General features: G+C 53.8%; 2 protein-coding genes across 7 annotated transcripts in view; one reads left to right on the top strand and one right to left on the bottom strand.

Annotated features, from left to right (window-relative positions):
• The window catches only part of Insrr (insulin receptor related receptor), a 19,267-nt gene extending 13,378 nt beyond the window's left edge, over positions 1-5,889 (bottom strand). For 2 of the 5 annotated variants that reach the window (XM_076932651.1, XM_076932650.1), the window contains exons 1-3: positions 5,055-5,889; positions 1,626-2,177; positions 1-131 (exon numbers count right to left, since the gene is read on the bottom strand). The exon at positions 1-131 is cut by the window's left edge and continues 173 nt beyond it. In XM_076932651.1, coding sequence (XP_076788766.1) covers positions 1-131; positions 1,626-2,177; positions 5,055-5,139 — 768 coding nt within the window. In that variant the 5' untranslated portion in view covers positions 5,140-5,889. The remainder of the gene's footprint in view (positions 132-1,625; positions 2,178-5,054) is intronic. The other 3 variants (XM_076932649.1, XM_076932647.1, XM_034500667.2) reach the window with 3 other exon arrangements.
• A 1,332-nt stretch (positions 5,890-7,221) lies between these two features.
• Positions 7,222-24,066, top strand: Ntrk1 (neurotrophic receptor tyrosine kinase 1). Of its 2 annotated transcripts, XM_034500668.2 has the most exons (17): positions 7,222-7,528; positions 10,672-10,746; positions 10,953-11,024; positions 12,641-12,709; positions 13,617-13,768; positions 13,942-14,084; positions 15,968-16,100; positions 18,256-18,585; positions 18,951-18,968; positions 19,126-19,181; positions 19,425-19,527; positions 19,939-20,085; positions 20,375-20,505; positions 20,643-20,815; positions 21,985-22,225; positions 22,513-22,671; positions 23,711-24,066. In XM_034500668.2, the coding sequence occupies exons 1-17, from the start codon at positions 7,317-7,319 to the stop codon at positions 23,894-23,896; spliced, it is 2,400 nt and encodes a 799-aa protein (XP_034356559.1). In that variant the 5' UTR covers positions 7,222-7,316; the 3' UTR covers positions 23,897-24,066. The 2 variants fall into 2 exon arrangements, with proteins under 2 accessions (XP_034356559.1, XP_076788767.1); XM_076932652.1 differs by lacking the exon at positions 18,951-18,968 and having other exon boundaries at positions 7,223-7,528.
• The last annotated feature ends 1,377 nt before the right edge of the window (positions 24,067-25,443 follow it).

Genomic DNA, 25,443 nt, shown 5'->3' with positions numbered 1-25,443 from the left:
TCCTTGGAAGTAGAGGTGGCGGCAAGCTACACAGGCTCGAGGGTCTTCAGGCTGGCTGCAGCCCCCCAGACACTCACTGTGGCAGCACTCAGCGCCCGCTGTGCAGGCCAGCCCACGGGGGCAGGGACACACTGCGGGCAGAGGACATTAGACCTTACCTGCCCCTTGGCAACCCCTCAGTAATGTCCCTTTTCAATCCTGGCCCACCCTACCTCAAGCTACCTACACACTCTCAGCATCAGATAGCTCCAATTCAGATTACACTTCTAACTTTGTTTCTTTGCACCCATAGATTCTTGAAGACAAGCATGGGACCTCTCTATGCTCCACCTCCCACAAGGCCTCCTTGGGAGTATCAGAACTCAAACTGTGCTGTGCTCCACACCTTTAATCCGAGCATTTGGGAACCAGAAGCTGGTGGATCTCTGAGAGTTTGAGGCTAGCCTGATCTACATAGGAGCGTTCTAGTCCAGCCTAGACTATACAGAGAGACTCTCTCTCAGAAAAAAAAAAAGAAAAAATAGCATCTTGGAATTCAGGGTGGAGCAGCGACCTTGTCTATCAGGGATGCTGCTCTGCAGCCTGCTGTCCTGTCTAGGCTGCCCTGTGGTGGCTTGGTATGGTGCCAGGGCAAACCAGCTGGCCACTCCTGATCAGCTAGGCCAGGGCAAGGTGGGTCCAGCCAGGGCCTGTTGACATGGTACACAAATTAAGAGGACATGCAGCAGCTGTGTTTACAGCCAACAGGGAGGCAGCTCACTGCTGATACAGCAGGGATCCGGTTATTCTCCTGCCTGGAGTTGAGGCTAGAGGTGAGGGGCGCAGACCTTGAGCTGTATGAGAAAGACTTGGGCTAGGGAACCCCAAATCTGCTCCTGGCACCTGGAAGGACTTAATTCCCCTCTCCACTTTCTACACTGCTTTCCTTCTGCCTCCGTGAGCATGAACATACTTCCTAGGTCACTGCATGCCCCTTCCTGTCCTGGGCTTTCTGTCCCTTCCTCCTCATTTCTGTCCTTAGCACTCCATCTCCTTATTTCACGGCCTGATCACTGGGGGCTGGGACCATTTTTACTGATGTCATGGTCCTGGCTCTGTTTTAACACTGTGTGGGCTCCCACCCTCCCTACAGCTGAGAGGACACAGGCACAGAGATGGCAGGTGAGCCCAGCCAGTGAGCAGAGGTGAGTCCAGGCCACCTGGCTGCATCGTTGACTGCTGCTCCAGAAGACAGCTTCTTGGGCTGACTTCCGTCCACTATGTCTACCCTCTTCCCAAACCCCCTCCTTACTTGATCTATGCCTGCCTGATGCTACATCAATTATTTAGTTTTTCCGAGCTTCAGTTTTCTTTCCTGGAAAATGGGATAACGAGGGAACCTGTCTCGTTGGAAGGGTAAGGATTTAAAAAGAATGGCAGCAGGCCAGACATACTCAGCACTTAGGATACTGAGACAGAGGAACTAGGTGTTCAAGGCTAACCTTGGCCACATGTCAAGTTTTAGGCTAGCCTAGACTATATTATATATTGTCTCAAAACAAATAACAAAACGTGGGACAGCGAAGTCCAGATCCACCCTCTCCCAGCCCTGCCTCCCCGTGGCCATGTTCTATGTAAGTGCCCACCTCTCTGACAGTGGCTGGAGGTCCAGCACCTGTGGTCGGTGTGCCCGTTGAAGGTGGTTCTTGCACAGGGCTCACCAGCAGCACCCAGCACACCAGGGCACACGTCAGCACACTCCTCGCCCAACTTGTTTCCTACAATGTGGTTGGCACCAGGTGCGGGCTGCAGCAGGCCCCAGTCAATGGTGGAGAGGTGGCAAAGTTCCTGGTTCTTCTCCACACGAACAGCCCCACGCAGCACGGCGCCAAGCGACGGCAGCCCGATGTCCCTGAGGTGGGGCATCTCGAAGATAATGAGTGCGTAGCCCAGGAAGAGACGAGCACCTCGGATCACAGCAAGGTTGGGGAAGAGGTCTCGAAGGCTCTCCAGGCCATAGACTCGGAACAGCAGCAGGTAATCAGTCACCTGGGTAAGGCGAGGGAAGCTGAGGCCTCGGAAGTCCTCTCCGGTGGCGGCAAACATGAGAAGGAGCTGCAGGTGACCCTCCACCACACTGCAGTTCTCCAGCCGACGGAGCTCTGTCACCTCGGAGCGGATATCCAGGCTGGGGCACACTGTAGGCACATGTGGGCAGACAGATGAGTAGACCAAGAGCCCTGTCCTGGCAGCTCCGGCGGTGGGACACCATGCTGGCAGGAGGACACAGAGTGGACGGTGCCAAGCTGTGCTCTAAGGAAGAGCTGCCTCCTCCCAAACAAACCCGTCAGACTCCTGGCTCAGAGTCTTGTGCCTTCTATTTCTGTAAATAGAACACGTTCCCATACATGGCTCCTCGCCTCCTTCACCTCAGTGAAGACGTCTCCCTCTATCCTGCTTAAAACTATCTCCCCTGCTCTTTTGGTGGGTGAGGGTCAGTGCGGGCTATACAAACGCCATACCATTGAGCTACATCCGTAGCTCATGGCGATTTGAGACAGGATCTTACTGTGTAGCTCCAGTAGCCTGGAACCCTGCCCCCCTGTCTCTGTTTCCTGAGTCTGTGTGTACCACGCCCCATTTCCCTGTAACGCTCAACTATCTTGTGTGTATTTGCTTATTTATTTTGTTTACTGCAAGCTTCAGATGGGGCAGGAATTTCTGTTTAACTCACTGCTATACCCTAGTTCACATACAGTACTATACCCTAGTTCACATAAAGTTTGGTGCTCCGTGAGTGTTTGGTGAGAAAATGAGGGCAAACTGTGCCTGGGAGGCAATGAGTACTGAGTACCAAGTACTGAGTACTAAGTACTTCTGTCTCTGCCCTTCAGGGACCCAGCCCGCTGGTACCTAAATCATTTTTGCTTTTGAAGAGACAGTCCATAGTTCTCTTTGCCAAAGCAGATATCCTCACTTTACTCCCTCAGCCTGACATTCTGGGGTGTAAACAAGCTGGTCCCCATTCACTTCTCCAGTCTCAAACCCAGAAAGGCTCCTTAGGTCTTTGGCCTGCAATCCAGGGGCCCAGTATCCTTGCTATAGCTCTCTGGTCCTGCATCACTTCCTCCTCAGGCCTAACTTCTCTTAATTCAGCAGTGAGTCACAGGAATACCTGTGGTGCTGCCCAGCACGACTGCTTACATCTCCACCCTCTCTTCTGGCTGTTCTAAGTCAATTTTGCATCCTCCATGTTATCCAGTTCAGGATTGGAACCTCTGGGCACTCAGGGGACTATGGACCATGAACATCTGGATCCTGACTCTACTCTTGCCATTGGGACCCAGTCCATTTGTATTTCTGTGCTCCAAGCTGTCAGGCTCTTTTCCCTACAGGGGCTGGATGCTTGGCCTCATTTCCTCCTAAGAAGAGCTTGCAGGGTCTTCATATAAGATGCAAGTCTAAAAGCTTCAGTGTAATGTTCAGGTCTACTTCCTTTTTCCTCATCTGGCCTTCTAGCACCATCACACACACGCACACGCACACACACACACACACTTTGGTACCACAACCCACATTCTTCCACACAGGCCAGCCCAGTTCCTCCTGCCTTAGGGCTTGGCAAGGCTGATTTGGATGGGGTGGGGGACAGGAAGTCCTGGCTTCCTATACCTTCTCTCTGTGGTCTATGCTTGACTGTGAGCTGTTGCAAGTGTGCGTGCCCACACGCCCACTGCTTGTGCACACACTAGGCAAGGCAGGTACACACACACACAAAGAGAAGGGAAAACACTTCTGTTCCCTCCATGAAAGCCAATTAGACTCTTTGAGGCAGGTGGGGGGGTTCCCTCAGGCGCCCACTTCCCATCATGCCTTAGCCTCTCCAGAGCTCCCCTAATGTGAGACATTGGAAAAACAAATCTAAGACCTTTGCAGATTAACCCCTGCCTGTCCTCAGGCCAAGCTCCATGGAGAGCTTCACTGAGAAACAGCAGCTGGGCTCCTTGACCAAACACTAACTCCCAGGGCATGCTTGCTTTATTCTGACAACTGTGCTCCTGCCCAGCATCTGTTGTGCAGTGTCCTGGCACAGAAGGAACAGGGGTAGGGCGCTCAGGCAGATCACCATGCATTGCAAATCAAGAGACACCTTACCCTGGTCCATTTGGATCATCCATACAGGAAGGGGAGCCCTGCCTTGGTCCTGGAAACCCTCACTTAGAAGAGCACCCTAAGACCCTTCATGTTCCCAGAGTGCTGGGTTCCCAAACTCTCTCTTTATGGAGGACAAAGGCAGATTAAATGATGGCATGATACACTTAATATTTCCTCCTCTGTTGCTTCTTTGTCCCATGTAGCCCCTGGCAACCCACGAGGGCCACTTGGTCTGGATGGTGCCTTTGGTGAGAAGTGTGAATCTGAGGAATAGCACTGAACCACGGAGGAGAGGCAGTCCTCTCTCAAACAGCCCTCCTGCCCACAGCGGGTAGATCCCCAGGGTGGGGGACATGGATGAAAGCCTAGGGTGCCAGGGCTTAGGACTTGCCCTGGGTCTGCCCCTCTGGTCTCTGAGCCAAATACACACCATAAGTCAAATTGTTTAATGGTGCCTGGTTCTCAGCTTTTGGTCCCAGCCTGCCTCTTGCCATTCAGTGGCCCTAGAAACAACCTCCAGTTCTCAGTTTCATTTTGATAAACTCAGACTTTACTGGGATTACGGTTTCACGAACAGCAGTGAGTTGGAGAGCATCTGTTCCTTCCATTTCTAACCTCTTAGGGAGCCGAGAGAATAAACTCTTCATATAACAGTGCTATCTGGCGAAAAGTCTTTCTTGAGAGCTAATCCCAGTCTTCACGTCCCAATGAAGACTAACTAGAAATCAGTCATGCTGTACACCTTTAATCTCAGCTCTTGAGAGGCAGAGGCAGGTAGATCTGTATGTTCAAGGCCAGCCTGGTCTAACAGATGAGTTTTAGGACAGCCAGGGCTACACCAACCAGCCAACCAACCAACCAAAGACTAAGTTTAGGTGTTCTGGAGGGAGATGGGGGTTGGAAGGTTGCTGGGGACTCACCCTCTAGTGTGTCCAGGCCAGATCCCAAGGAGAGCAGGCTCATAAGTAAGTGTACTCCCCAGGGCCAAAGAGCAGGCACTGCCATGACCTCAGCCCCGATTATCTTCCAGGTATCCTCCAGGGAGAAAGGTGGATGCAGACCCAGGTTCCAGTGTGGAGGGGGTACACGAGGGCAAAGGGATTAGAAATCTCAAATAGAGACAGCGGGAGAGAGAAACGAATTTTGGATCAGAGGAAACAAAGCCCGTGTCAGGCAGCTGGAGACAGCTTCAGTGTGATCCAGAGACAGATATTGCAACAGAGATTCAGACAGGAGCTGAGGAGCCACAAAGAGGCATCCAGAGGGAGAAAATTGACCTGAGATTCAGAACACAAAGATCCAGAGACTGGGAAGTCCTGAGTGGAGGCAGAGTGGAAGCCCCGGGTGCGTCCCGGGAGTGCCCCAAAGGGCGGCCGCGGGGTCCGGAGACACGCAGGACTCCACCCCGAGACTCTCCGCGGACCTCCTGGGCATGCAGACTTCCAGCCTTGATCGGCCGGGGAGCAGCTCGTGGGGCAGGAAGGCAGGGACCTCGCCCAGCTCCCGCCCTTTCCAGAAACGGATTGGTTTACGCTGCCGACTTCTCAGTTCTCTCCGCCCCTCCCACCAAGTCAAGGGAAAATATTTAGCCTGTCAACTGAGGGAGGTGGGGGACAGATGTGTTGGGGAAATAAGGTTGGGGGTCAAGAACTGAGCTCCCGAGCCCTGCTCCTTGGTCTCTGACTCTCTCTCTCTCTCTCTCTCTCTCTCTCTCTCTCTCTCTCTCTCTCTCTCTCTCTCTCTCTCTCTCTCTCTCTCTCTCTCTCTCTCTCTCTCTCTCCCCCCCTCCCCCCGCGCGCGCGCGCGCTCGCTGCAGACCTGGAGGGAGCGGTTGGGCTCCCTAGCTTGATTTGCGGGGGAGTTCTGGAGTCCAACAGGTGCTTTGACATCTGCAGGGTAAATTTCCGCAGCCTGGACAGGTCGGACTCCGCTGGTGAAACCGGAAGATCTCAGCGCTTCGCCTCTTGCAGTCCTTCGCAGCCTCCCGAGGCTACTTTGAACATAATTTCTTGGCGCGGGGTATGTCCCCGTCGAATCCCTTGGTTTTGGCCCAAATTTTCAAGAGACGAGCCGAGCCGTCTCTCTGAGATTCCTCCTTCGTTTGGTTTCTTTTAAGAACTCAGGATGCTTGGTGGGTCTCTTTATGTGTACTTGTTCGGAGGCACTTGAGGGACAATTCATGCTGGGATGATATCTCCTAAACGTGACTCTTACACTTGCAGCCAAGAAGGCTATTGCACAAGACTTGCCATTTAGTGGCCTGGATTTAGTGGCCTGAGACTTCCCAGGTTCACAAATACCAAGAGCCGACGGTTCCCAGCTCCCACGTCCGAAGAGCTAAGAGATCTATTAATTTCTCCGCTCAGAAATCGATGCTCTTGTCAGGACGGCGATCGATGCCAGGCTTGGTTTGCCTGGCCATACCCTGGCTCTGGGGCCCCAGCTGGCTGGCTAGGGTTGGGAACTGACCCTAACACCGGAGGCACAGCCTAGGAAGGCTCGGTACTGCTCTCCCCGGCCCTCGAAGCCCCAGGCGGAGCGTAAACGCCGCGGCGCGAGGGCTTCTAGCGCCACCCTGTGGCCTCTTGCAGACCGAGAGGGCTCCACTTTCCAATCTCCCTCCAGCTGTGTTCAAAGGACTCTTCTCTACCCTTGTTTTTCTCCCCAGGTTCTGCGTCCAGCCATGCGAAGGCCTTCTCCCTTTCCTTACTAGGGTCTGGAGAGCGTTCATCTAACTTATTCCAAGTGACATGCACACTGTTTTAGGGAAAGTGCACCGTGAGGCTGGCTGGGATGACCTGGACTTCAACCTTTCTCTTGCTCAATCTCTCCCTGTCCCCGCAAATCTGAAAATGCAGCTGTTTTGCTGTGAGAAATGAGGTATCAGCTTCCTAGCTCCCCCAGCCTCAGAAGACACTTGTGAGGCAATCTGTGGCAGTCCCCCGCCCCAGGTCTCCTGCAGCCGCGAGGGACATTAGGAAGGCGAGCTGGCATTAGGGCCCCGAAAGGGGAGGGGGGCACTGGGGGCATCGGCAGGCGGGGCGGGGCGGGGCCGTGGGTGCCGCCCTCTCCTGGCGGCTGGTCTTTAACACCGCCCCGCGCACGTGTCGCGCGAGGCCGGGCGGCGGCAGCCAGGAGCGCACGGACGGCCGCGCGGCCCGAGCTAGGCGGGCGCCGCCGCGATGCTGCGAGGCCAGCGGGGCGGGCAGCTGGACTGGCATCGCCCAGCCTCGGGGCTGGGAGGTCTGATGGCTTCCTTGATGCTGGCTTGTGCCTGCGCCTCATCCTGTCGGGAGGTCTGCTGTCCCGTGGTCCCCTCGGGGCTGCGCTGCACCAAGGCAGGGACCCTAAATACCCTCCGAGGCCTGCGAGGAGCCGAGAACCTGACGGAGCTGTGAGTGTGTGTCGGGGGAGGGGCGTGGGGTCAGGAGGGCACAGCCCTTACCCGAGGGCGCGCACTCACCTCTGGCTTGAGGGGCCAGGCTTGGCTGCTGTAGGAGACTGGCACGTGCTGCCTTTGGCTGGGCTGCGGCGGCTTCTGCTGCTGCCACCACCCTGGCAAAGCCGCGCAGTCACTGTCTGGATGTCGCCCAGGATTAAGGGTAGCTAGCTGTGGTGCTGGTTTGGGGTAGAGTAAGGCGGAAACTCGGTGGATCAGGTATTGGTCCAGCGATCTAGGATACGAACCTTTATGTGGGGTTCAATCAAGAGCCCAAGCTCCTAAGCCCATGGAGGAGTGGTTAGCTGTGGAGAATCTGGCAGTGTGACACCTTTGCTATCTTCTTTTTCTTAGGGGGAAGCCAGCCCCCAACCTCTTCCTTGTCATGCCCAGGGAACCCAGCTCTTCTCTGGATTTGTGATTGAGCTGGAGTTGGTGGGAGATGGTGAAGAACCAGCTTGGTGTCTGAGCTCTTCTTTCCTTTCCACTGACCACAAGACTTTTTGATTTGGATGCGGGAAGTGAAACCCCTTTGCCTCTTTCTCTGCTCGCCCATCTCTCCTTTTCACCCGTGTCTCCCTACTTATATCAGGGAGTCAGGGCTGTTGCTGATTCTCCCTTTTTCCAGGTCCAGAGCTGGGAGGAACCTTCAGCTCTGCAGTACTTTGACTATGTGCAATAATCGGTTACAAAATATTCAAGTACTTTGTAGCAGCCAATGAAACCTTTGAGACTTGGCATCACCCAGTGATGGCTGGAAAATACTTGAGTATTCTGCATGCTGGTGGAGCTAGCAGCCTGCAGTGATTGGCACCGAGTTACTCGGGCATCTTGTGGTAATTAACGGAGGTACTCAATCTCTCTCTAATGGCCCTGGGGAGACCAAGAAGAGAGGAGATGGCCTTGTCTTGGTCTGGGTCTAGGCTCCTGCACAATGGAATGGGATGTGAAGTCTAGATGGCTGCTCCAGGGCCTGTCCAGTCAAGCCAGAGTCCAGCTTCCTGACTGTTTCCATAAATGTTCTCATTCCCCAGAGCCTTTCAAGACTCCAAGGGAGTGCAGCCCAGAGACAGGGGTAGTGGGCAAGCCTGGGCTATAGGGGAAGAGGCTGGCAGAGTGGTGAGCTGAGATGTCCCCCCTGGGTGGGGCCTGATCCTCCCAACTCCTCCTGCACAGACCTCTCCCTCCTCCTTCACCCGCATAGCTAACAAGGAGCTAATGGACTCGAATAGACAGATTGATTATGAATTTGAACAAATGAGGCGACATGAAGCACACTGCCTGACAGCTCACACATATCCAGCCATACAGATCTTCTTAGCAACTCCCTGGGTCTCTAAAGCTTGAAACCCTTGGGGGCAGAACAGGGATCTGGACTCCCTCAATGTGGCTAGCAACAACTCCTTAGACGTCCAGGAGGAGGACAGACACATACATCCTATGGGGGACAAGGCTGGGATCAGGGAAGCACGAGGTCCCTTGGACTGACCTGTTCCCTTGCTGCTCTCTTTACTAAGGGAAAGCCTTAGTTCTGAGAAAGGTTAGTGAGTCAGGAGCCCCTAGCACACACGGGGATGGAAAGGAGAGAGGAAGACATGGACATGCCCCTGCAGAGAACATGTCACCACAGGGGAGCGAGTTCATAGGAACTCCAAGATGCCAGGTCTACAAGATAGGACTGCGCCCACAGCCACCCCACCCACAAGTGCTGTCTGTCTGTCTGTCTGTCTGTCTGTCTGTCCTTTTCTTTTTGGCCTCCGTGGTTCTCATTCTCTGTGGTTCTTGGTCCTTATCTCTGTTCCAGGGTCTTCCTCCCCTTATCTGTAAGTCTCTTTCTTCCCCGCCCCAGCCCACTGTCTTCTTACTGTCAGTCTCTTCTGGTTTTTTTACTCTTTGTTTATCTGCCCTCCCTCTGCCTCCCACCTCCTCCAGCCTTCCGTGTCTCATACTGTTTCTCTGGCTCTCTTCACCCACACACTCAGACTCCACCCACTTCACGAACCTCTCTCCCTTCCTGGGTCCCTCACTATTAAGGAGGGGCTGGGGGACCCCAACAGCTCTGTGCTTCTTGCTTGCTTTGGGAAAGTGCTGGAGAGCAGAGAGAGTAGGGGGTTGCTGTGTGGAAGACCCAAAGGTTTTGAGGGGGCTGAGAGAGTGGGGTGTATTTGTGTGTGTGTGTGTGTGTGTCTATGTGATTGGTGTCAATGAACCCAGATGGAAGCCACAGAGCAAGTATGTTTGGGAGCACACAGTAGCATGACAATTGGGACATCCTTAGTACTGGGTAGAGCAAGTGCCTTGTCCTTTGTGGAAGCAAGTCTCAACATGACTCCCTATTGTTGAGCATATATATATATATATATATATATATATATATATATATATATATATATATATATGCTGGAGAAACCTGCTATAAAAATGGAGCCCCAAGCTGAGAATGGCAGTGGGCACTGACTAACATGTCTTCACACCTTCTCTGTGTATGCATGGGAGAAGTCTCTGTGAGCTTTGTTCATGTGTGTCCTCCAGGACACGTGTGAGGACACCCCTGTGTGTTTCTGTACACTTGCCTCTGTGTTGCAGGAGGCATGTGAGAGTCTGCATGTATGTAAAGGTGAGGGTGCATGCGTGCATGCGTGCACATGCGTGACTCGTGAGTCATGTCAGCATGTGGGGGCATGTGCATGAATGGGTATGTGAGGTGGGTCTGTGTATGATTAGTGCATGTGCTTGTGTGAGGGAGGTGGGTTGGTTATGTGCACAGGGTAACTCCAGTGAGGTCCTGACTCCTGTTGACCCACCCCTCTCCCCTGTTGACCCACCCCTCTCCCCTGTTGGCCCACCCCTCTCCCCTGTTGGCCCACCCCTCACCCCTGTTGGCCCACCCCTCTCCCCTGTTGGCCCACCCCTCACCCCTGTTGACCCACCCCTCTCCCCTGTTGACCCACCCCTCTCCCCTGTTGGCCCACCCCTCTCCCCTGTTGGCCCACCCCTCTCCCTTGTTGGCCCACCCCTCTCCCTTGTTGGCCCACCCCTCTCCCCTGTTGGCCCACCCCTCTCCCTTGTTGGCCTACCCCTCTCTCTTCTCCCTGCAGCTACGTGGAAAACCAGCAGCATCTGGAGCACCTGGCGTCTGGGGACCTGCAGGGCCTGGGGGAGTTGAGAAGCCTGTGAGGACTAAGGGTAGACAGGGTGGGACTGGGCACACACATATCGGGATCTGGAAAAATCTAAGAGTGGGAGAGGTCTGGGAGGCTCAGGAGTTTGAGGGGTCCAGGTAACTTTTGAAGGGATGGAGAGGGGTGCACAGTCCACATGGGTATCTGGCCTGGATGGGCAGAACGCAGAGCTTAAATTCCTCTCATCCCTTCCCTAGAACCATCGTGAAGAGTGGCCTCCGCTTTGTGGCCCCAGATGCCTTCCATTTCACCCCTCGGCTCAGTCACCTGTGAGTGGCCAGGCTGGATCGGTGGGGGCGGGGCTGAGGAGGATCTCTAGCCTTGGGCTGCTGATGGGCTTGTGCTCCCCAGGGAACTGTCCTGAGGAAGGTCCAGCCTGGTCTCCCTTCCTTTGGGCATTTGCTTCAGTGTTCTGATTCTCGTCCAATCAGGCCAGAATCTTAGTTGATTGGCTTCTATGTTCCATGCCTCAGAGATGCTTCTTATAAGTGCTTGTCCAGGCTCTCTGCCTGGGGTTGATAGGGTGTGAGGGGCAGAAGCAAGACCCCTGGCTCTGGTCAGAATTTCATCATCGGTGGGCCAACAAGGGAGAGGAGTGGGTCAACAGGGAAGAGGGGAGGTGTGCTGTGGGGTGGTCCACAAGGCCAGTTTGGGAGGGGGCATGTTCTGGTTGCTACTCCTCCCCCTCCCCATTCCTGAGAATTACAGCTACTTGTTCTGTAGAGGACACAGGGACATGGAGTGGGCAGAAGATGCACTTATCATCCCTGGTAGTCCCTCCCTGGGTTGGAGATGTGGCTCAGTTGGTAGAATATCTGCCTACTATTCATGAAGCTTTGGGCTTGATCCCCACCGCCACATAAACATGCCTGTAATACTAGCACTGGGGGGGCGGTGAGGACAGGAGGGTCAGAAGTTCCATGTCACACATAGCTACAAGTTCCAGGCCATCCTTTTGTCTCAATACAACACAACAACAACTTAAAAAGAAATTTAAAATGTGCACTGGGTCGCAGTTCATGTCTCTCACGGCAGTGACTACTTGATAGCAACCTGGGGACAGAGAAAATATGGTCCCCGTTTTATAGATGAAAATTCTGGGAGTTAAGTTGTTTCTTGACTGAGGTCACATGACTGTACATGGCCGACAGGTGCAACACTCAGCTATACTCTAACCCAAGGTGGAGGTGTCGCAGGTGGTCCAGGGCCTGTGTCAGAGCTCCGATTCATCTCAGTCTTTATAAAGTCAAGGCTGGGTAGGCGAGTGGTTAGGGCATGGCCCTCATTGTGCTAGCAGTGGCAGTGTATGGTCTGGTCGTCACCGAGCACCTGAAACAGTTTCCTAGGGGCAGGAACAGAGCCCTGGCTGGGCTCCCTCTTCATTTTCATCTAGAGAACTATGTCCCTGGGTTTCTGCCTACTGGAAGTACTCTCAGAGGAACAGGAAGGAAGGGATGGGGCCTGAGGAAGTACTTTGACATCCCTGTCTTGAGGTTAGGTGGGGGAGGAGGTTATGAGAGCCTTGGTCCTCCCCTCCTCCTTGGTGGGGAGCACAGATGGAGCCCCTTACCCCAGCTGTGGCCTCAGCACTTCACCAGCTGGGGCCGAGGGGTGGGGGCAGGGCAACCGGCTGTTCCCTTGGATCCCTCTCCCTGGGGTCAGGGAGAGGGTTAACTGGGATTAACCCTTGTTGTCCCAAGGAGAAGTCTGTACTCAGAAAGGCTTACCTCCCCCCCTCCCCAATTCTCACATTCCTACACATTCACAGGCGTAAGGTGATGTTCAAGTTGACTTGGCTGGGGAGTGGGTGGCAGTCTCCTTTGGACTTTCGCCTCAGACGGGGTCAGAGTAAGGTTGCTGGCTCAGGGCATCTGTTCTCCCACAGGAATCTGTCCTCCAATGCTTTGGAGTCTCTCTCCTGGAAAACTGTGCAGGGCCTCTCCCTACAGGACCTGTGAGTGTTGGGGCAGGGGCAGGGGCAGGGGCAGGGGCAGGGGCAGGGGCAGGGGCAGGGGCAGGGGCAGGGGCAGGGGCAGGGGCAGGGGCAGGGGCAGGGGCAGGGGCAGGGGCAGGGGCAGGGGCAGGGGCAGGGGCGGGGGCAGGGGCAGGGGCAGGGGCAGGGGCAGGGGCAGGGGCAGGGGCAGGGGCAGGGGCAGGGGCAGGGGCAGGGGCAGGGGCAGGGGCAGGGGCAGGGGCAGGGGCAGGGGCAGGGGCAGGGGCAGGGGCCAGTGTTATGATATGTGGCTGTGCATGTTTGTGTCCCCAGGACTATATGTCACTGTGTCTGTGTGGAGCAGAGGAGGGGTGGAAGGTGGGGCATCTCTGGAGACTGTGTTGTGTCTGTGAGCTTCTACTGGGGATTATGTGCATGCCTGTCAGCCACTCCCCCACCCCCATCAAGCAGAGCCTGCAGGACTATCCTGGTTTGGTCTGATCTGAGCAGCCTATATGGATGAGTAGTGTGTGTGTCCAGAGGCTCAGGGCTGTGTTGAACAGACCATGGCCATCCTGGAGCTTGAGGACAATAGCCCCATTTCCCAGTGCACGCAGACTGGAAGGGAGATACGCAGAATAGTCCACATGTGTGTGATGGGTACCTAAGGCCTGTGGGCCATGGCAACCCAGCCTTCTTAGCATCATACTTGACTTCTCACTCTTGAGCTGGGGTAGAGGAGTCCCATGGAACCCACAGCTGGCATCTACAAAGTCTCCCCTTACTTCTTTTAGTAACTAAAGTCTTGTTACTGTGTTGGTCCAAACCTCACCCCTTCTGCCTAGACCCCTTGGTAGTCAGCCATCTCCTGGCTACTCAGACCTGTTGCACCTTCTTTTCCTGACTCTTAGCACCCCCTACCCAACAGGACCCTGTCAGGGAACCCACTGCACTGTTCCTGTGCCCTGTTGTGGCTCCAGCGCTGGGAGCAGGAGGGACTGTGTGGTGTGTATACACAGAAGCTTCATGCCTCTGGGCCCAGAGACCAGTTTCTCCCACTGGGACACAACACCAGTTGTGGTAGGTGCTGTTGTAGAGGGGGGAAGCCCGGGGACTGCCTGGAGGAACCTGGGTAGCATTGGCAGGGGCTATGGACCCTGGAGGCTGGGGTCTATTGATTTGGGGTCATGAGTAGGGTGGGGCTCACCAGCTCACACTTAGCTTCTAATGCCCCTCCATACCCTGGGTGGCAGGTGTACCCTCAGTGAAGATCCAGATGCCCAATGACTCTGTGGAAGTGGGGGATGATGTATTTCTGCAGTGCCAGGTGGAGGGGCAGGCCCTGCAGCAGTCTGGCTGGATCCTCACAGAGCTGGAAGGGACAGTCACAATGAAGGTGAGAAGCATTGCAGCTCCTCAGAGGGGACAAAGGACCAGGCCATAAGAGACAGCAAAAGTAATGATGAGCACACAGGGAGACTGGGAGGACAGAGCTGGCTCAGACACCAAGCTAGGAATATCAGCCAGGTCCTCAGGACAGGTTTGTTGGACCCCCAGACTCCCCATACCTCCCAGACCTTGGGCTCCACATTCCAGTTTTTTGGTTGCTGCTTGGCCATGAGCTTTCAGAGAGTTTCTTGTCTCTGCCTCCTATCTCACTTATAAGATCGTTAGTGTTATAGGACCACGATGCTGAGCTCAGCTTTATGGGGGTCCTGGAGATCCACACTCAGGCCTTCATTCTTTTGTGGCAAATTCCTCATTGAGCCTTCCTTTCAGCCCTCACTAATTCTTGGAATAACTTTCAGGGGAAAAAGATCCCTATTTCAGCTTTTTTTTTTTGTTTTCTTATTTGTAAGCGGAGGTAGCCATGGTGGCTTTCTGACATCTTCCCTCTTCTAGGCTTTGTTTGGTCTCTATCTCTCTTACCTGAGCATCTTCCCAGGCCTTGCATCTGTTCTCAAGCTGGCCACACACAATTGACATTAGCTACAGTTGACTTTGGAGGTCCCACGCCCCCAACCAAGACAGTTTCTCTGTGTAGCCCCCTGGCTGTCCTGGCCTTGGCTGCTGTCTCCTCCATACACCCCAGTTAGGGTGTGACTTTTCTGTGGAAATATTCAGGAAATAGGTGTTAAGTGACATGTCAATTCCCCAAAGAGATAGCAGAAACTGGGATTTCCCATAGTTGACTGAAGATGTTTCCATACTCAGACATTGGCTCTGCTCTGCTTATCCCTCTCCATTACTCATAGACAGCAACCTTGCACTGAGTGGGAAGAGCCACTCGGCAGCCATGGCGACAGGGTCGCCCTCCTTTCCTTGCTCCAGAGGTCTCCAGCAATTGGAGCTGACTCTCCTTTTAAGGTGAAGCTCCCTAGACACCCTCATTCCATAAGTCTATTTCCTAATTCCTGGGTGGGCACAGCCCACTGTCAGAGCCAGATAAAACTGTGAACGAGACCTCTGAAGTCGCTGGGTAGTGGCGCACACCTTTGATGCCAGCGCTTGGGAGACAGAGGCAGGAGGATCTTTGAATCCAAAGCCAATTTGGTCCAGAGTGAGTTCTAGACCAGCTAGGACTACATGGTGAGACTTAGTTTCCGGAGGCCGGGCTGGGGACAGGAAATTAGAAAATTCTGCCGACTTCTTCAACTTAGAAAAAATTGCTAAACTCATCAAGATGGAGAATTCTTGGAAGGTTGTATTTACACGTGGTACAGCCATGGTTTCTTAGAGAGATAATCCAGGCTGGTTTTAATCTCTGATGGTGGTTCAGAATCAGCCATTTCATCTCTGAAGCCACTCACTGGCATCTTTTTCCTTTGCTGAAGGAAGTGATGCTGTGGCCGAAGCTGCTTCTAGCTGTGACCTGTCCCTTTGTTTCTGACCTTCCTGGGACTGACTGAAACTGAGTTTGCTAAAACTCTGTGAGCCAGGATTGAGTCGGCAAGGATCTACCTGGCTCTCTGATGGCCTGCTTGTGAATGTGGAGGTTGGCTATCTGGCTATGTGCCGACTAGCCCCTTAATTGCCACCTCTATTTTAGAGTACTGTCTACCTATTTTGAAGCTGTTGGCTGGCCTTTAGATTTTCTCTGACCCAGGAACTACTCTGCAAACTGCAAAGGAGGCCATTCTCTGCCCAGCTTCCGTTTGCTTCCCCAGCCTTCCTTCTTTCCATATGGGACCAAAGGGCTCCCAAACACACCAGCTTTATCCCCTATCTCCTGCCTATGCTCCTGAAGCCCTTCTGATGACTCTCTCTTCTCTGGTCCAGAAATCTGGAGATCTGCCATCCCTGGGGCTAACTCTGGTCAATGTCACCAGTGATCTCAACAAGAAGAATGTGACGTGCTGGGCAGAGAATGATGTGGGCCGGGCCGAGGTCTCTGTCCAAGTCAGCGTCTCCTGTAAGCCCCCGTGACAGCCCCTGCACGCACCCCCACCCATCTCCTCTTTGCTGAAACCCGGGTGGGGGTAGATGGGATTGTGAGTGGGCGTCTCTACAGCTGCTCCCTCCCAGCTGTTTCCAGATTCCCATGAAAACCTGATCCTGCTTGGGAAGTCCTGGAGGCTCCTCAAGGCCAGAGGGTTACAGATGGATTTCTTTCTGGCCTGCTGCCCAAGCTCTCTACCTGAGGCCCTCAGCACCAGCTGCAGGCTGGCCTCATTGCCTGTTTCTCCTTAAGGCTTTTTTTCTACCATTATTTATTTATTTATTTATTTATTTATTTATTTATTTATTATTTCACTTAGGATGTTAGTCTAGGTTTGGGATAACCACTTTATAGCTGAAGTCTCTGCTAGCCCCGGACTGAACTTCTTCCAGCTTGGGCTGACATTTGTGTAAACTGAACTTTGTGGGTAGAATGAGCTCAGGGCTGGACTTCTGGTGAAGGGGGTTTACGTCAGTTCTGCATCCTATTCTTAGACAAGCTTAGGTTTAATCACGAGGGTCTGGCCATAGATAAGCATCCTACTTGGAAAGGCGGGGAATTCCTCTCTTGAGTTCCTCTTTATACTTGCTGCCTAATTTCTCTGGCTTTGCCAATGCATCATCTTTAACCTATGTTCCAGCGCCGTTTATTTTTTATTGTGAAACACATCGTTATGCACATCAGGCATGCACAATATCTACTTACGTATTTATTTAGAGATGGGGTCTTGCAGTGAAACTCCTGCAGCCCTGGAGCTATTAATCCTCTTGCCTCAGCCTGCACACTGCTGGATCACAAAACTGTCACAGCTGGATAACCTACACACTTTAAGGAAGAACGACCCTTGCCAGAGCCAGGTGTGGTGGTGCACGTCTTTAATCCCAACATGCTGGAGGCAGAGGCAGGTGGAGTTTAAGGCCAGCCTGGTCTACATAGTGAGTTCCAAAACAGCCAGTGCTGAGAACACAGAGAAACCCTATCTCAGAAAAACAAAGACAAGCAAGCAAACAAGGAAACCCAGACATGCCCTTGCCAGGACTTTAGAGGACACCCTCCCTCAGTCCCAACTCCATCTCTTCCATCCTAATTTTTATGTTAAACACTTCCTTGCTAAAATTATTTTCCAAAGGGGCTGGGAACTGAACAGTTTTGAGCATTCTCTATTGTTTAAAAGCACTGACTGCATTTGTAGAGGGCCCAGGTTGGGTTCCCAGCACCCACATGGTGGCTCACAACCATCTGTAACTCCAGTTCCAAGGAAGAGGAGGCCCTCTTCTGGCCTCCAAGGTCACCAGGCACACATGTACACATACATACATGCAGGCAAAACACTCATATACATAAAATAAACCTTAAAAATAATACTTTTCTACATGTCTGCTTCCCTATTAATAACATTTTGTTTGTTTTTATGCATTGTATAAATGAAAACTTTATGTATTATTTTTCTTCTATTTTCTTTTATCTAAACTCTATTTATGAAACACATCTGTGGCAGCAAAAGTAACTATAATTCCTTCATGTACTATATACATTTCATGGTATGAATGCTAGTGAGAATTCCCATATGAATTGAATGTGTTTATACACATATATACTGTTTTCTTTTATTGAGAGGCTTTTGATTTTTCGGGATTGTGACTATTTTTTTTTTCTTGTTTTTCGAGACAGGGTTTCTCTGTGTAGCCCTGGCTGTCCTGGAACTCACTCTGTAGACCAGGCTGGCCTCGAACTCAGAAATCCGCCTGTCTCTGCCTCCCAAGTGCTGGGATTAAAGGTGTGCGCCACCACCGCCCGGCAGGATTGTGACTATCTTAAAACCATGTTTCTTGTTTGTCTGTTTGTTTGTTTCTGTGCTGTGCTGTGCTGGTACCCAGAACCTCCCAAGAAGCTTGGATGGCAGGCCAGCCACTAGGCCTCTACTGGGCTCCATGTGTGACCCTTAAGCCTTAGATGTCCATTTTCTGCCATATTCAGTATCGTATATTGACTGTCTTCCAAGTATGTCTCCTAGAGGATTTCTTAGGGTCTGCTGACTTGTTTTTCCTGACCTGTCCCCCGATTTGTTCCTCCCCTGGATTCCTTCCAGCCAGTTGCCCACTTCCTGTCATGTGCTTTCTGCCCACAGTTCCTGCCAGTGTGCACCTGGGCTTAGCCGTGGAACAGCATCACTGGTGCATCCCCTTCTCCGTAGACGGGCAGCCAGCACCGTCTCTACGCTGGTTGTTCAACGGCTCTGTGCTCAATGAGACCAGCTTCATCTTCACTCAGTTCTTGGAGTCGGCGCTGACTAATGAGACCATGCGGCATGGCTGCCTTCGCCTCAACCAGCCCACGCATGTCAACAACGGGAACTATACTCTGCTGGCTGCCAACCCCTATGGCCAGGCTGCTGCCTCCGTCATGGCTGCTTTTATGGACAACCCTTTTGAGTTCAACCCTGAGGACCCCATCCCTGGTGTGAGAGCTACCCTGAACCCTGCCCTGCTCCTGGGAGGGTCTGGGTGGAGATCCAGCAATTCAGGGAGGTCTGGCCTCTGCCTGCCATGACCCTGGTTTCCAGAGCTGGAGCGCTTTGTCCTGGACAGAAGAGCTGCTGGCCAGCTCTGTGCTGTCCTCTTGCCCCTCTCCCAAGCCAGGCCTGCTGAGGCCCTGAGCTCTTTCATCTATCCAGGCTAAAGGGAGGGCTGTGCCCTGTGGGCAGCTTCAGATCCCTCTCTCTTGAGGTCCAGAAACCTATCTATCCCATAAAGGAGCATCCTGGAGGGGAGGGCCTCCCTGTTCTCCCTCTCTGACCACTTTCTCTCCTCCTTCCTGCTGCAGTCTCCTTCTCTCCAGTGGGTGAGTTGCCTGGGCTGGAGGGCAGCTGTATTGTCTCAGAGCTGAAGGAAAGGGGACAGCTAGCTGGGACCCTGAAGTGTGGCCAGGGTGGGGAGCTGCTCAAGGAGACATGGCAGTATGTGCCAAGGCCCACCCTCTGTGCCCTGTGTCCCCACAGACACTAACAGCACATCAAGAGACCCAGTGGAGAAAAAAGATGAAACCCCTTTTGGGGTGAGTGTGGGGTGTGGAAGCTCATGGAGGTGTGGGATGGGGTGGCCAAGCATGGCTCCATTGCCTGTCATTTGGAGCTAGAACAGGACAATCCGTCTGTTGTGTCCTGAGCCTGTTTAGCTGCTTTTCCAGCTAGCTGAGGTTACTGGGGAAGCTGGACACAGGGCTGGGGACCTGGTTCTGGGTTCCCCTGTAGGATAAAGCTCAGAGTACGGAAGCCTGTAGGCCTGACCCTCCTCCTAGGTCTCTGTGGCTGTGGGTCTAGCCGTCTCTGCCGCCCTCTTCCTTTCTGCCCTCCTCCTCGTGCTCAACAAATGTGGACAGAGGAGCAAATTTGGGATCAACCGTGAGTTGGCAGCAGCGGTCTGTCTGTCTGTCCACCCATCCTACTAGCTTGATTTTCTGCTGGCTTGTCCCATCTATGCCCTGTGTTTGGCATATGGTTGGTGGGGGTGTTTATGGGGCTTGGGCTGGGGCAGGATCGTTTTAGAGGCAGCAGCTATTTGTTGGTGACTGAGCTATTGTCAAACATTGAGTGGGTCTGGGGGGCTCAGCTCTGTCAGGAGCAGGGGAGTTGCTTTGGTACCAGGAGCCAGATCAAGAGATGTCCTGGTACTTCCCTCCCCTTGCCTACCATCTTGCTCTGGCACTATCCTGCTCCTCTTGCAAGTTAGCTGGTGGGGAGCCTGGCACTATTCAAGTTAGTCTGTGGTGCCTGGGCTACCATGCTCCATGTGTGTGTGTGTCTCTTCCCCAGGCCCTGCTGTGCTGGCTCCAGAGGATGGGCTGGCCATGTCCCTACACTTCATGACACTGGGTGGCAGTTCTCTTTCCCCTACTGAGGGCAAAGGCTCCGGACTCCAGGGCCACATCATGGAGAATCCTCAGTACTTTAGTGATACCTGTGAGGAACTGTTATAGTAGGCGAGTGTGAACATGGTGTGTGTGTGTGTGTGTGTGTGTGTGTGTGTGTGTGTGTGTAGCCCTTGACCCAGGCCTCTCCCCATCCTATCTCAAAGTCTAGCCTGTCTCCTATCTCTAACCCTGCTTAGGGCTCTACCTCCCACACTGGACTCTCTCTGGGCAGATGTTCCCACCCACCCACACCCCATTTCCTGTGTCTGCACTGCCCTTACCACTGCCCTATCCTGCCCAAGCCAGGGCTGCCTTCTGACTTTACAAGCTCTTCCCAGGTGTCCATCACATCAAGCGCCAGGACATCATTCTCAAGTGGGAGCTAGGGGAGGGAGCCTTTGGAAAGGTCTTTCTTGCTGAGTGCTACAACCTTCTGAATGATCAGGACAAGATGCTGGTGGCTGTCAAGGTGAGACTATGGTCCTGGTAGGGACTGCTGGCTTGTGTCCCTCAGAGCATCATCATGACAGGATGGGGATGTGTGAATAAAACAAGATGAGATGGGGTTGGGGTCCCCTACAGTTCTGTCCCTATCCCTACCCTCAGGCACTGAAGGAGGCATCTGAGAACGCTCGCCAGGACTTTCAGCGTGAGGCGGAGCTGCTTACCATGCTACAGCACCAGCACATTGTGCGCTTCTTTGGAGTCTGCACCGAGGGTGGCCCATTGCTCATGGTCTTCGAGTACATGCGCCATGGGGACCTCAACCGTTTCCTCCGGTACGAGAACTCAGCCCCTGGTCCAGTCCCTGGGTCCCTTCCCTGCAAGCGTATCCTTGCTTGTTAGATGATCTGACTGTCCAGAGGCTCTAGGGAGTGAAGGCTCCTGTGCACTTCTATAGGACTCAGCTACAGAGGAATGAGTAGAAATGTACCCTGGAACTTAGGGGGCACTGGGTGGCACAAAGTAGATCAGACAAGTCAGCCGAAGGTGCGTAGAGATGGGTTGGTAAGGAACCAGTCAAGGAGAGCTGTTTCCTTGTTTGTGGACAGCTTGCAGGCCTAGCCAGAGAGATGTCATCAGATGGGGCCCAGGCTGTGTGAGGAGCAGTTGGTGGTGCTTCATGGAGCACTGGGAGGAAAGGAGAGACTCTGAGGCAGGCCTGGAAGGCTTTGTGCAGGAGGCTTGGGCCTTCATGTTTCCAGCTTGCTCTGATGACATGTGGGATCACCCTCCCTGCCATATTCCCTGGTTTACTTCTCTGCTCGGGACTGGAGTCTCGGTTTAAATGTCCCTTCTTTTAAGAAGCCTTCTGTATGTCCATCCCTTGCTGTGACCTTATTTATACTCTACTTTCTGCCCCAGTGCCCTGGTCTCAGAGAAAGCACCGCCAGCAAAGCAACCAGCAGGAAGAAAGGCTGGGAAAGGGCGGCAAGTGGGGAGTGGCACCAAGTGATCAGGATCGGGACTTGGGACCTATGGGGCACATTGGAAACCTTTGGAAAGGAACACTGACCATGGACTAGCTGGACACTAAGGACAAAAGTGAGGGGAGGGGACAGGCGATTCAATGAGGACTCAAGTTGCTGGCCTGGAGCTGGAGAGGCTCCCTTCATAGGGCAGAGTGGGACAGGGGGCAGGGACAGTTCATCTTTGCAAAGGCTGTACTTAAGTGACGGTGATGGTAATGGGGATGGGGCAGCTGGAGGCTGGCGCTGCGTTTCTCTGAGGACTATGAACTTAGTATCCTTGGGTGTGGGGTTGGCTGTGGAGAAAGACAAGCCTGTTTCCTCCCGTACCCTTCTCCCCAGACAGCTGCCTCCTCCTTTACGTCCTCCATTTTTGTCCCTAGTCTTTCCCTTCCTCTCATCCAGTTCTTGGCATCCCCTCCACAGCTCCGTCCACCCAGCTCCCCCTCCTAGCTTCTCTCTGTCTCTGTCTTTCTCAGGTCCCACGGACCTGATGCAAAGCTGCTGGCTGGTGGTGAGGATGTGGCTCCTGGTCCTCTGGGCCTTGGGCAGCTTCTGGCTGTGGCTAGCCAGGTGGCTGCCGGTATGGTGTACTTAGCCAGCCTGCACTTTGTGCACCGGGACCTGGCCACACGCAACTGTCTGGTGGGTCAGGGACTAGTGGTCAAGATTGGAGACTTTGGCATGAGCAGGGACATCTACAGCACAGACTATTACCGCGTAAGGGTCCCTAACCACCCCCCCCCCAGCATCTGTACTGTACACAGCCTCACTTGGAGTTTGTAAGACCCTGCACTGGCGAGCTTGCCCTCCTTTTCCTCTAGCAGTGTGAGCTCTGGGTTCTGGCCTCTGGTCTCCCATCCTTTCCAGCACTTCAGCCCTGGGTGGGAAACTATTTTCCCTACTGGTCTCTCAGCCCTGGCCCTGCCATACCTTCTGTCTATTTAAGGTGGTGGGGATGGCTTTGTGGTTGCCTCCAGAGGAGGTGATACAGTGTATCTCTTCAGGTGGGAGGTAGGACGATGCTGCCCATCCGCTGGATGCCGCCCGAGAGCATCCTCTATCGCAAGTTCAGCACCGAGAGTGACGTGTGGAGCTTCGGGGTAGTGCTCTGGGAGATCTTCACCTACGGAAAGCAGCCCTGGTACCAGCTCTCCAACACCGAGGTCAGCTCTGCCAGGCATCCTCAGGCCCTGCCCTCAGCCCCTGTTCTTTTCTCCTCTCCTGGTCTCTCTCTTGCCCAATCCCCAAACCCAAGCTCAGCTGGCTCCTGAAGGGCCCTTAGAAGTCACTGTGGCTCGAATCCAGGCTGTGCCTGTGTGTCTTAGAGGTCACAGTGGGCATTTACAGGGCAGAGGAGAGGATGGGAAAGAGGGGACAGCAGGAAGGCTGGCGGTTAGCTGGAGGAGGACAGCCCTGCCTGCCCCTGGCCTTCTGGCTGGCCACAGTTAGAGCAGACCCCAGGTGTTTTGTCTCCTCAGCAGCTCCCCCCAGCCTCCTCCTTGGCTCACAGCTGTCAGTTTCCATTTCTCCTTCTAATGCAGTCTGTTCCCCCGAGGCTGATGGGGTGGGGGAGAGGGTTATAGATTTTAATTTTCTCAAGCACTGAGAGAAGGAATGGAATTAGTGCTGCCCATAATCTAAGTCCTCTAATGGGGATGGGGAGAAGGGGAAGAGCGGCACCAGGCGCCTTCTCCAACCAGCTCCCTGTCACAGCTCTTTGTCAGATCCCTCCCGTAGCCGCCCCAGTGGCACTTCCTGGAGTCTATCTATTGCTACAGTTTCTTTTCAGCTGTATCCCCCACAGAGTGGTGCGGGCTGAAGGAAGAAGCAAGGGTTGTCTCTGCTTTAAACTGAAACAGCTATTCTACCCCCCACCCCACCCCAAAGGCTATGGCTGTCCCACCCCGCTCTCTTCTGAAGCTGGGAGGTGGAGGCTGAGGGATGATGGCCTTGGCAATGTCATGCCCTCACCCTTAGCACCCCACCGGCAAGTCCTCACTGGGTGTAACACTAGCCTTCTGGAGGCAATCCCAGAGTCCTGGCAGAAATTATTCCCACTTTTCAGAGACAAGCAGGAAAGAGCCTTGGAGTTTGAAGGGCACTATACAGTTCAGTCAGTCAGGGCCCATCTGGGAGAGCCTGTAACCTTCCTGTCCAGAAACCCTCAGTTTGCTCTCCTCTCTTGTCTCTCCCGTGGCACAGGCGATCGAGTGCATCACTCAGGGCCGGGAGCTGGAGCGGCCGCGCGCCTGCCCTCCTGATGTCTACGCCATCATGCGTGGCTGCTGGCAGCGTGAACCGCAGCAGCGCCTCAGCATGAAGGATGTGCACGCTCGTCTGCAGGCCCTGGCACAGGCGCCACCCAGTTACCTGGACGTTCTGGGCTAGGAGCCAGAGTCTGGGTGTCAGGCCACCCTGAGCTCCCTCAGTGCCCAGGGGCTACAACATTCAAGTCTCTCACCCTCAGCATGTGGAGGGGACTGGCAGGCGGGGAGTGGAGGGTGGCCTTGCTTCATGGCCAGCATCCATCATAATAGCAATTATATTTATTATCCCTGGCTGTGTCTCTTGCCCATTCTTGGGGAGAAGGGCTTGGGGACTCAGCAGAAGCTGTGCTCTCTGGGTCTCTGGAGTCAGTTCCCTTTCTGGTCCCTCTGAGTTGCCTTCCTGCTCCATGCAGCTGTCTCCCACTTTGTCTTCACCCCTCACCTGGTGCTGACAGCCTGTCCACACCCTCACTGTCTGTATTTGGTCTTCACAAAGGCTGATGCTGGGGAAAGGGAATAGGACCCCGGGGGGACGGCAGCCGCTGGGGCTGGGGGTAGGACAGAGCAATCACACATTAGAACAAATGATCAAGACAGAAACTGTGGTGTGTGTGTGTGTGTGTGTGTGTGTGTGTGTGTGTACAGCAAGGATTGAAGGAACAGACCCTGATTGTACACACCTTTAACCCCAGCTACAGGAGTCTGAGTACAGCAGGAGAATCTCACATTCAAGGGTCTACTTGGGCTTTGGAGTCAGTTCAAAGCCAGCCTGGGAAACTTAGGGAGACACAGTCTCAAAACAAGTTCAAAGAGGGCTGGGAACTAGCTTGGCAGTAGAGCCCTTGCCTGGTATGTGTAAGGGCCTGGGCTCAATTCCCAGTACTGTGGGGGTAGGGTGGGGATGGACGAGGGACTGAAGATGAAGGATCAGGATCTTGTTCCTACCCACTCCGGTTCTCTTCTTGGCCCTGAAGCTTTGAGATTAGCACTTGGAGGTGGGGGCTTGGGCAAGGTGGCTTCCTAAGGATAAAACACTGGTGCTGTCCCATGCTACTCAAAGGGCAGATGGGGTCTACCTTTCTCTGTGACCCTGATTGAAGGGCCTGAGGCATCTGTCACATTAATATCCCTCAACTCCACCACATCAGGGGAGCAGAGCCAGGCCTCCTGGCCATGGCCTGGGCTTGCTTCCACCCTGGGGCTGGAGTAACATTTCAGCCTTCACTTCCTATCACCTGCTGGGCTCCTGCAATGTCACATGCTCGCCCACACAGCTCCTGGGGCAAATGATGGCTGTCTCCTGTCCCTGGGTGCCCAGTTCCCTGCCTTGTCCCTGTGATTCAATCTGTTCTTATCAACCTGGGCCGGGCCCTGCAGTGTGTCTGCCTCTTGTCCAGGCTGGTTCCAGCTAATGGAGGGCTAGCCCAGGGCGGCAGGCTGATTGATGGGGGGTCTGGTCCCCAGGGGCCTCGTTGGCAGGCTCTTCTTTCCTGCCTTGGGTTGGGTGGTGTTGCTTCACTGAAGAAGGGGGACAGATCGAAGGCATCAGATCTAGCAAGTGAGGCCATGGACAAACACTGAAGCTAAGAGACTTCAGAGGGTGGTACAAAGACAGGGAGATGAGACAACAGAGATGGGTTAGTAACACACAGGCAGGGGAGGGCAGCC

Source organism: Arvicanthis niloticus, chromosome 4, assembly GCF_011762505.2.
Source record: "Arvicanthis niloticus isolate mArvNil1 chromosome 4, mArvNil1.pat.X, whole genome shotgun sequence".
Classification (NCBI taxonomy): domain Eukaryota; kingdom Metazoa; phylum Chordata; class Mammalia; order Rodentia; family Muridae; genus Arvicanthis; species Arvicanthis niloticus.
Note: the sequence above shows the minus strand (reverse complement) of the source record. Positions and strands in the feature narration are given on the sequence as shown.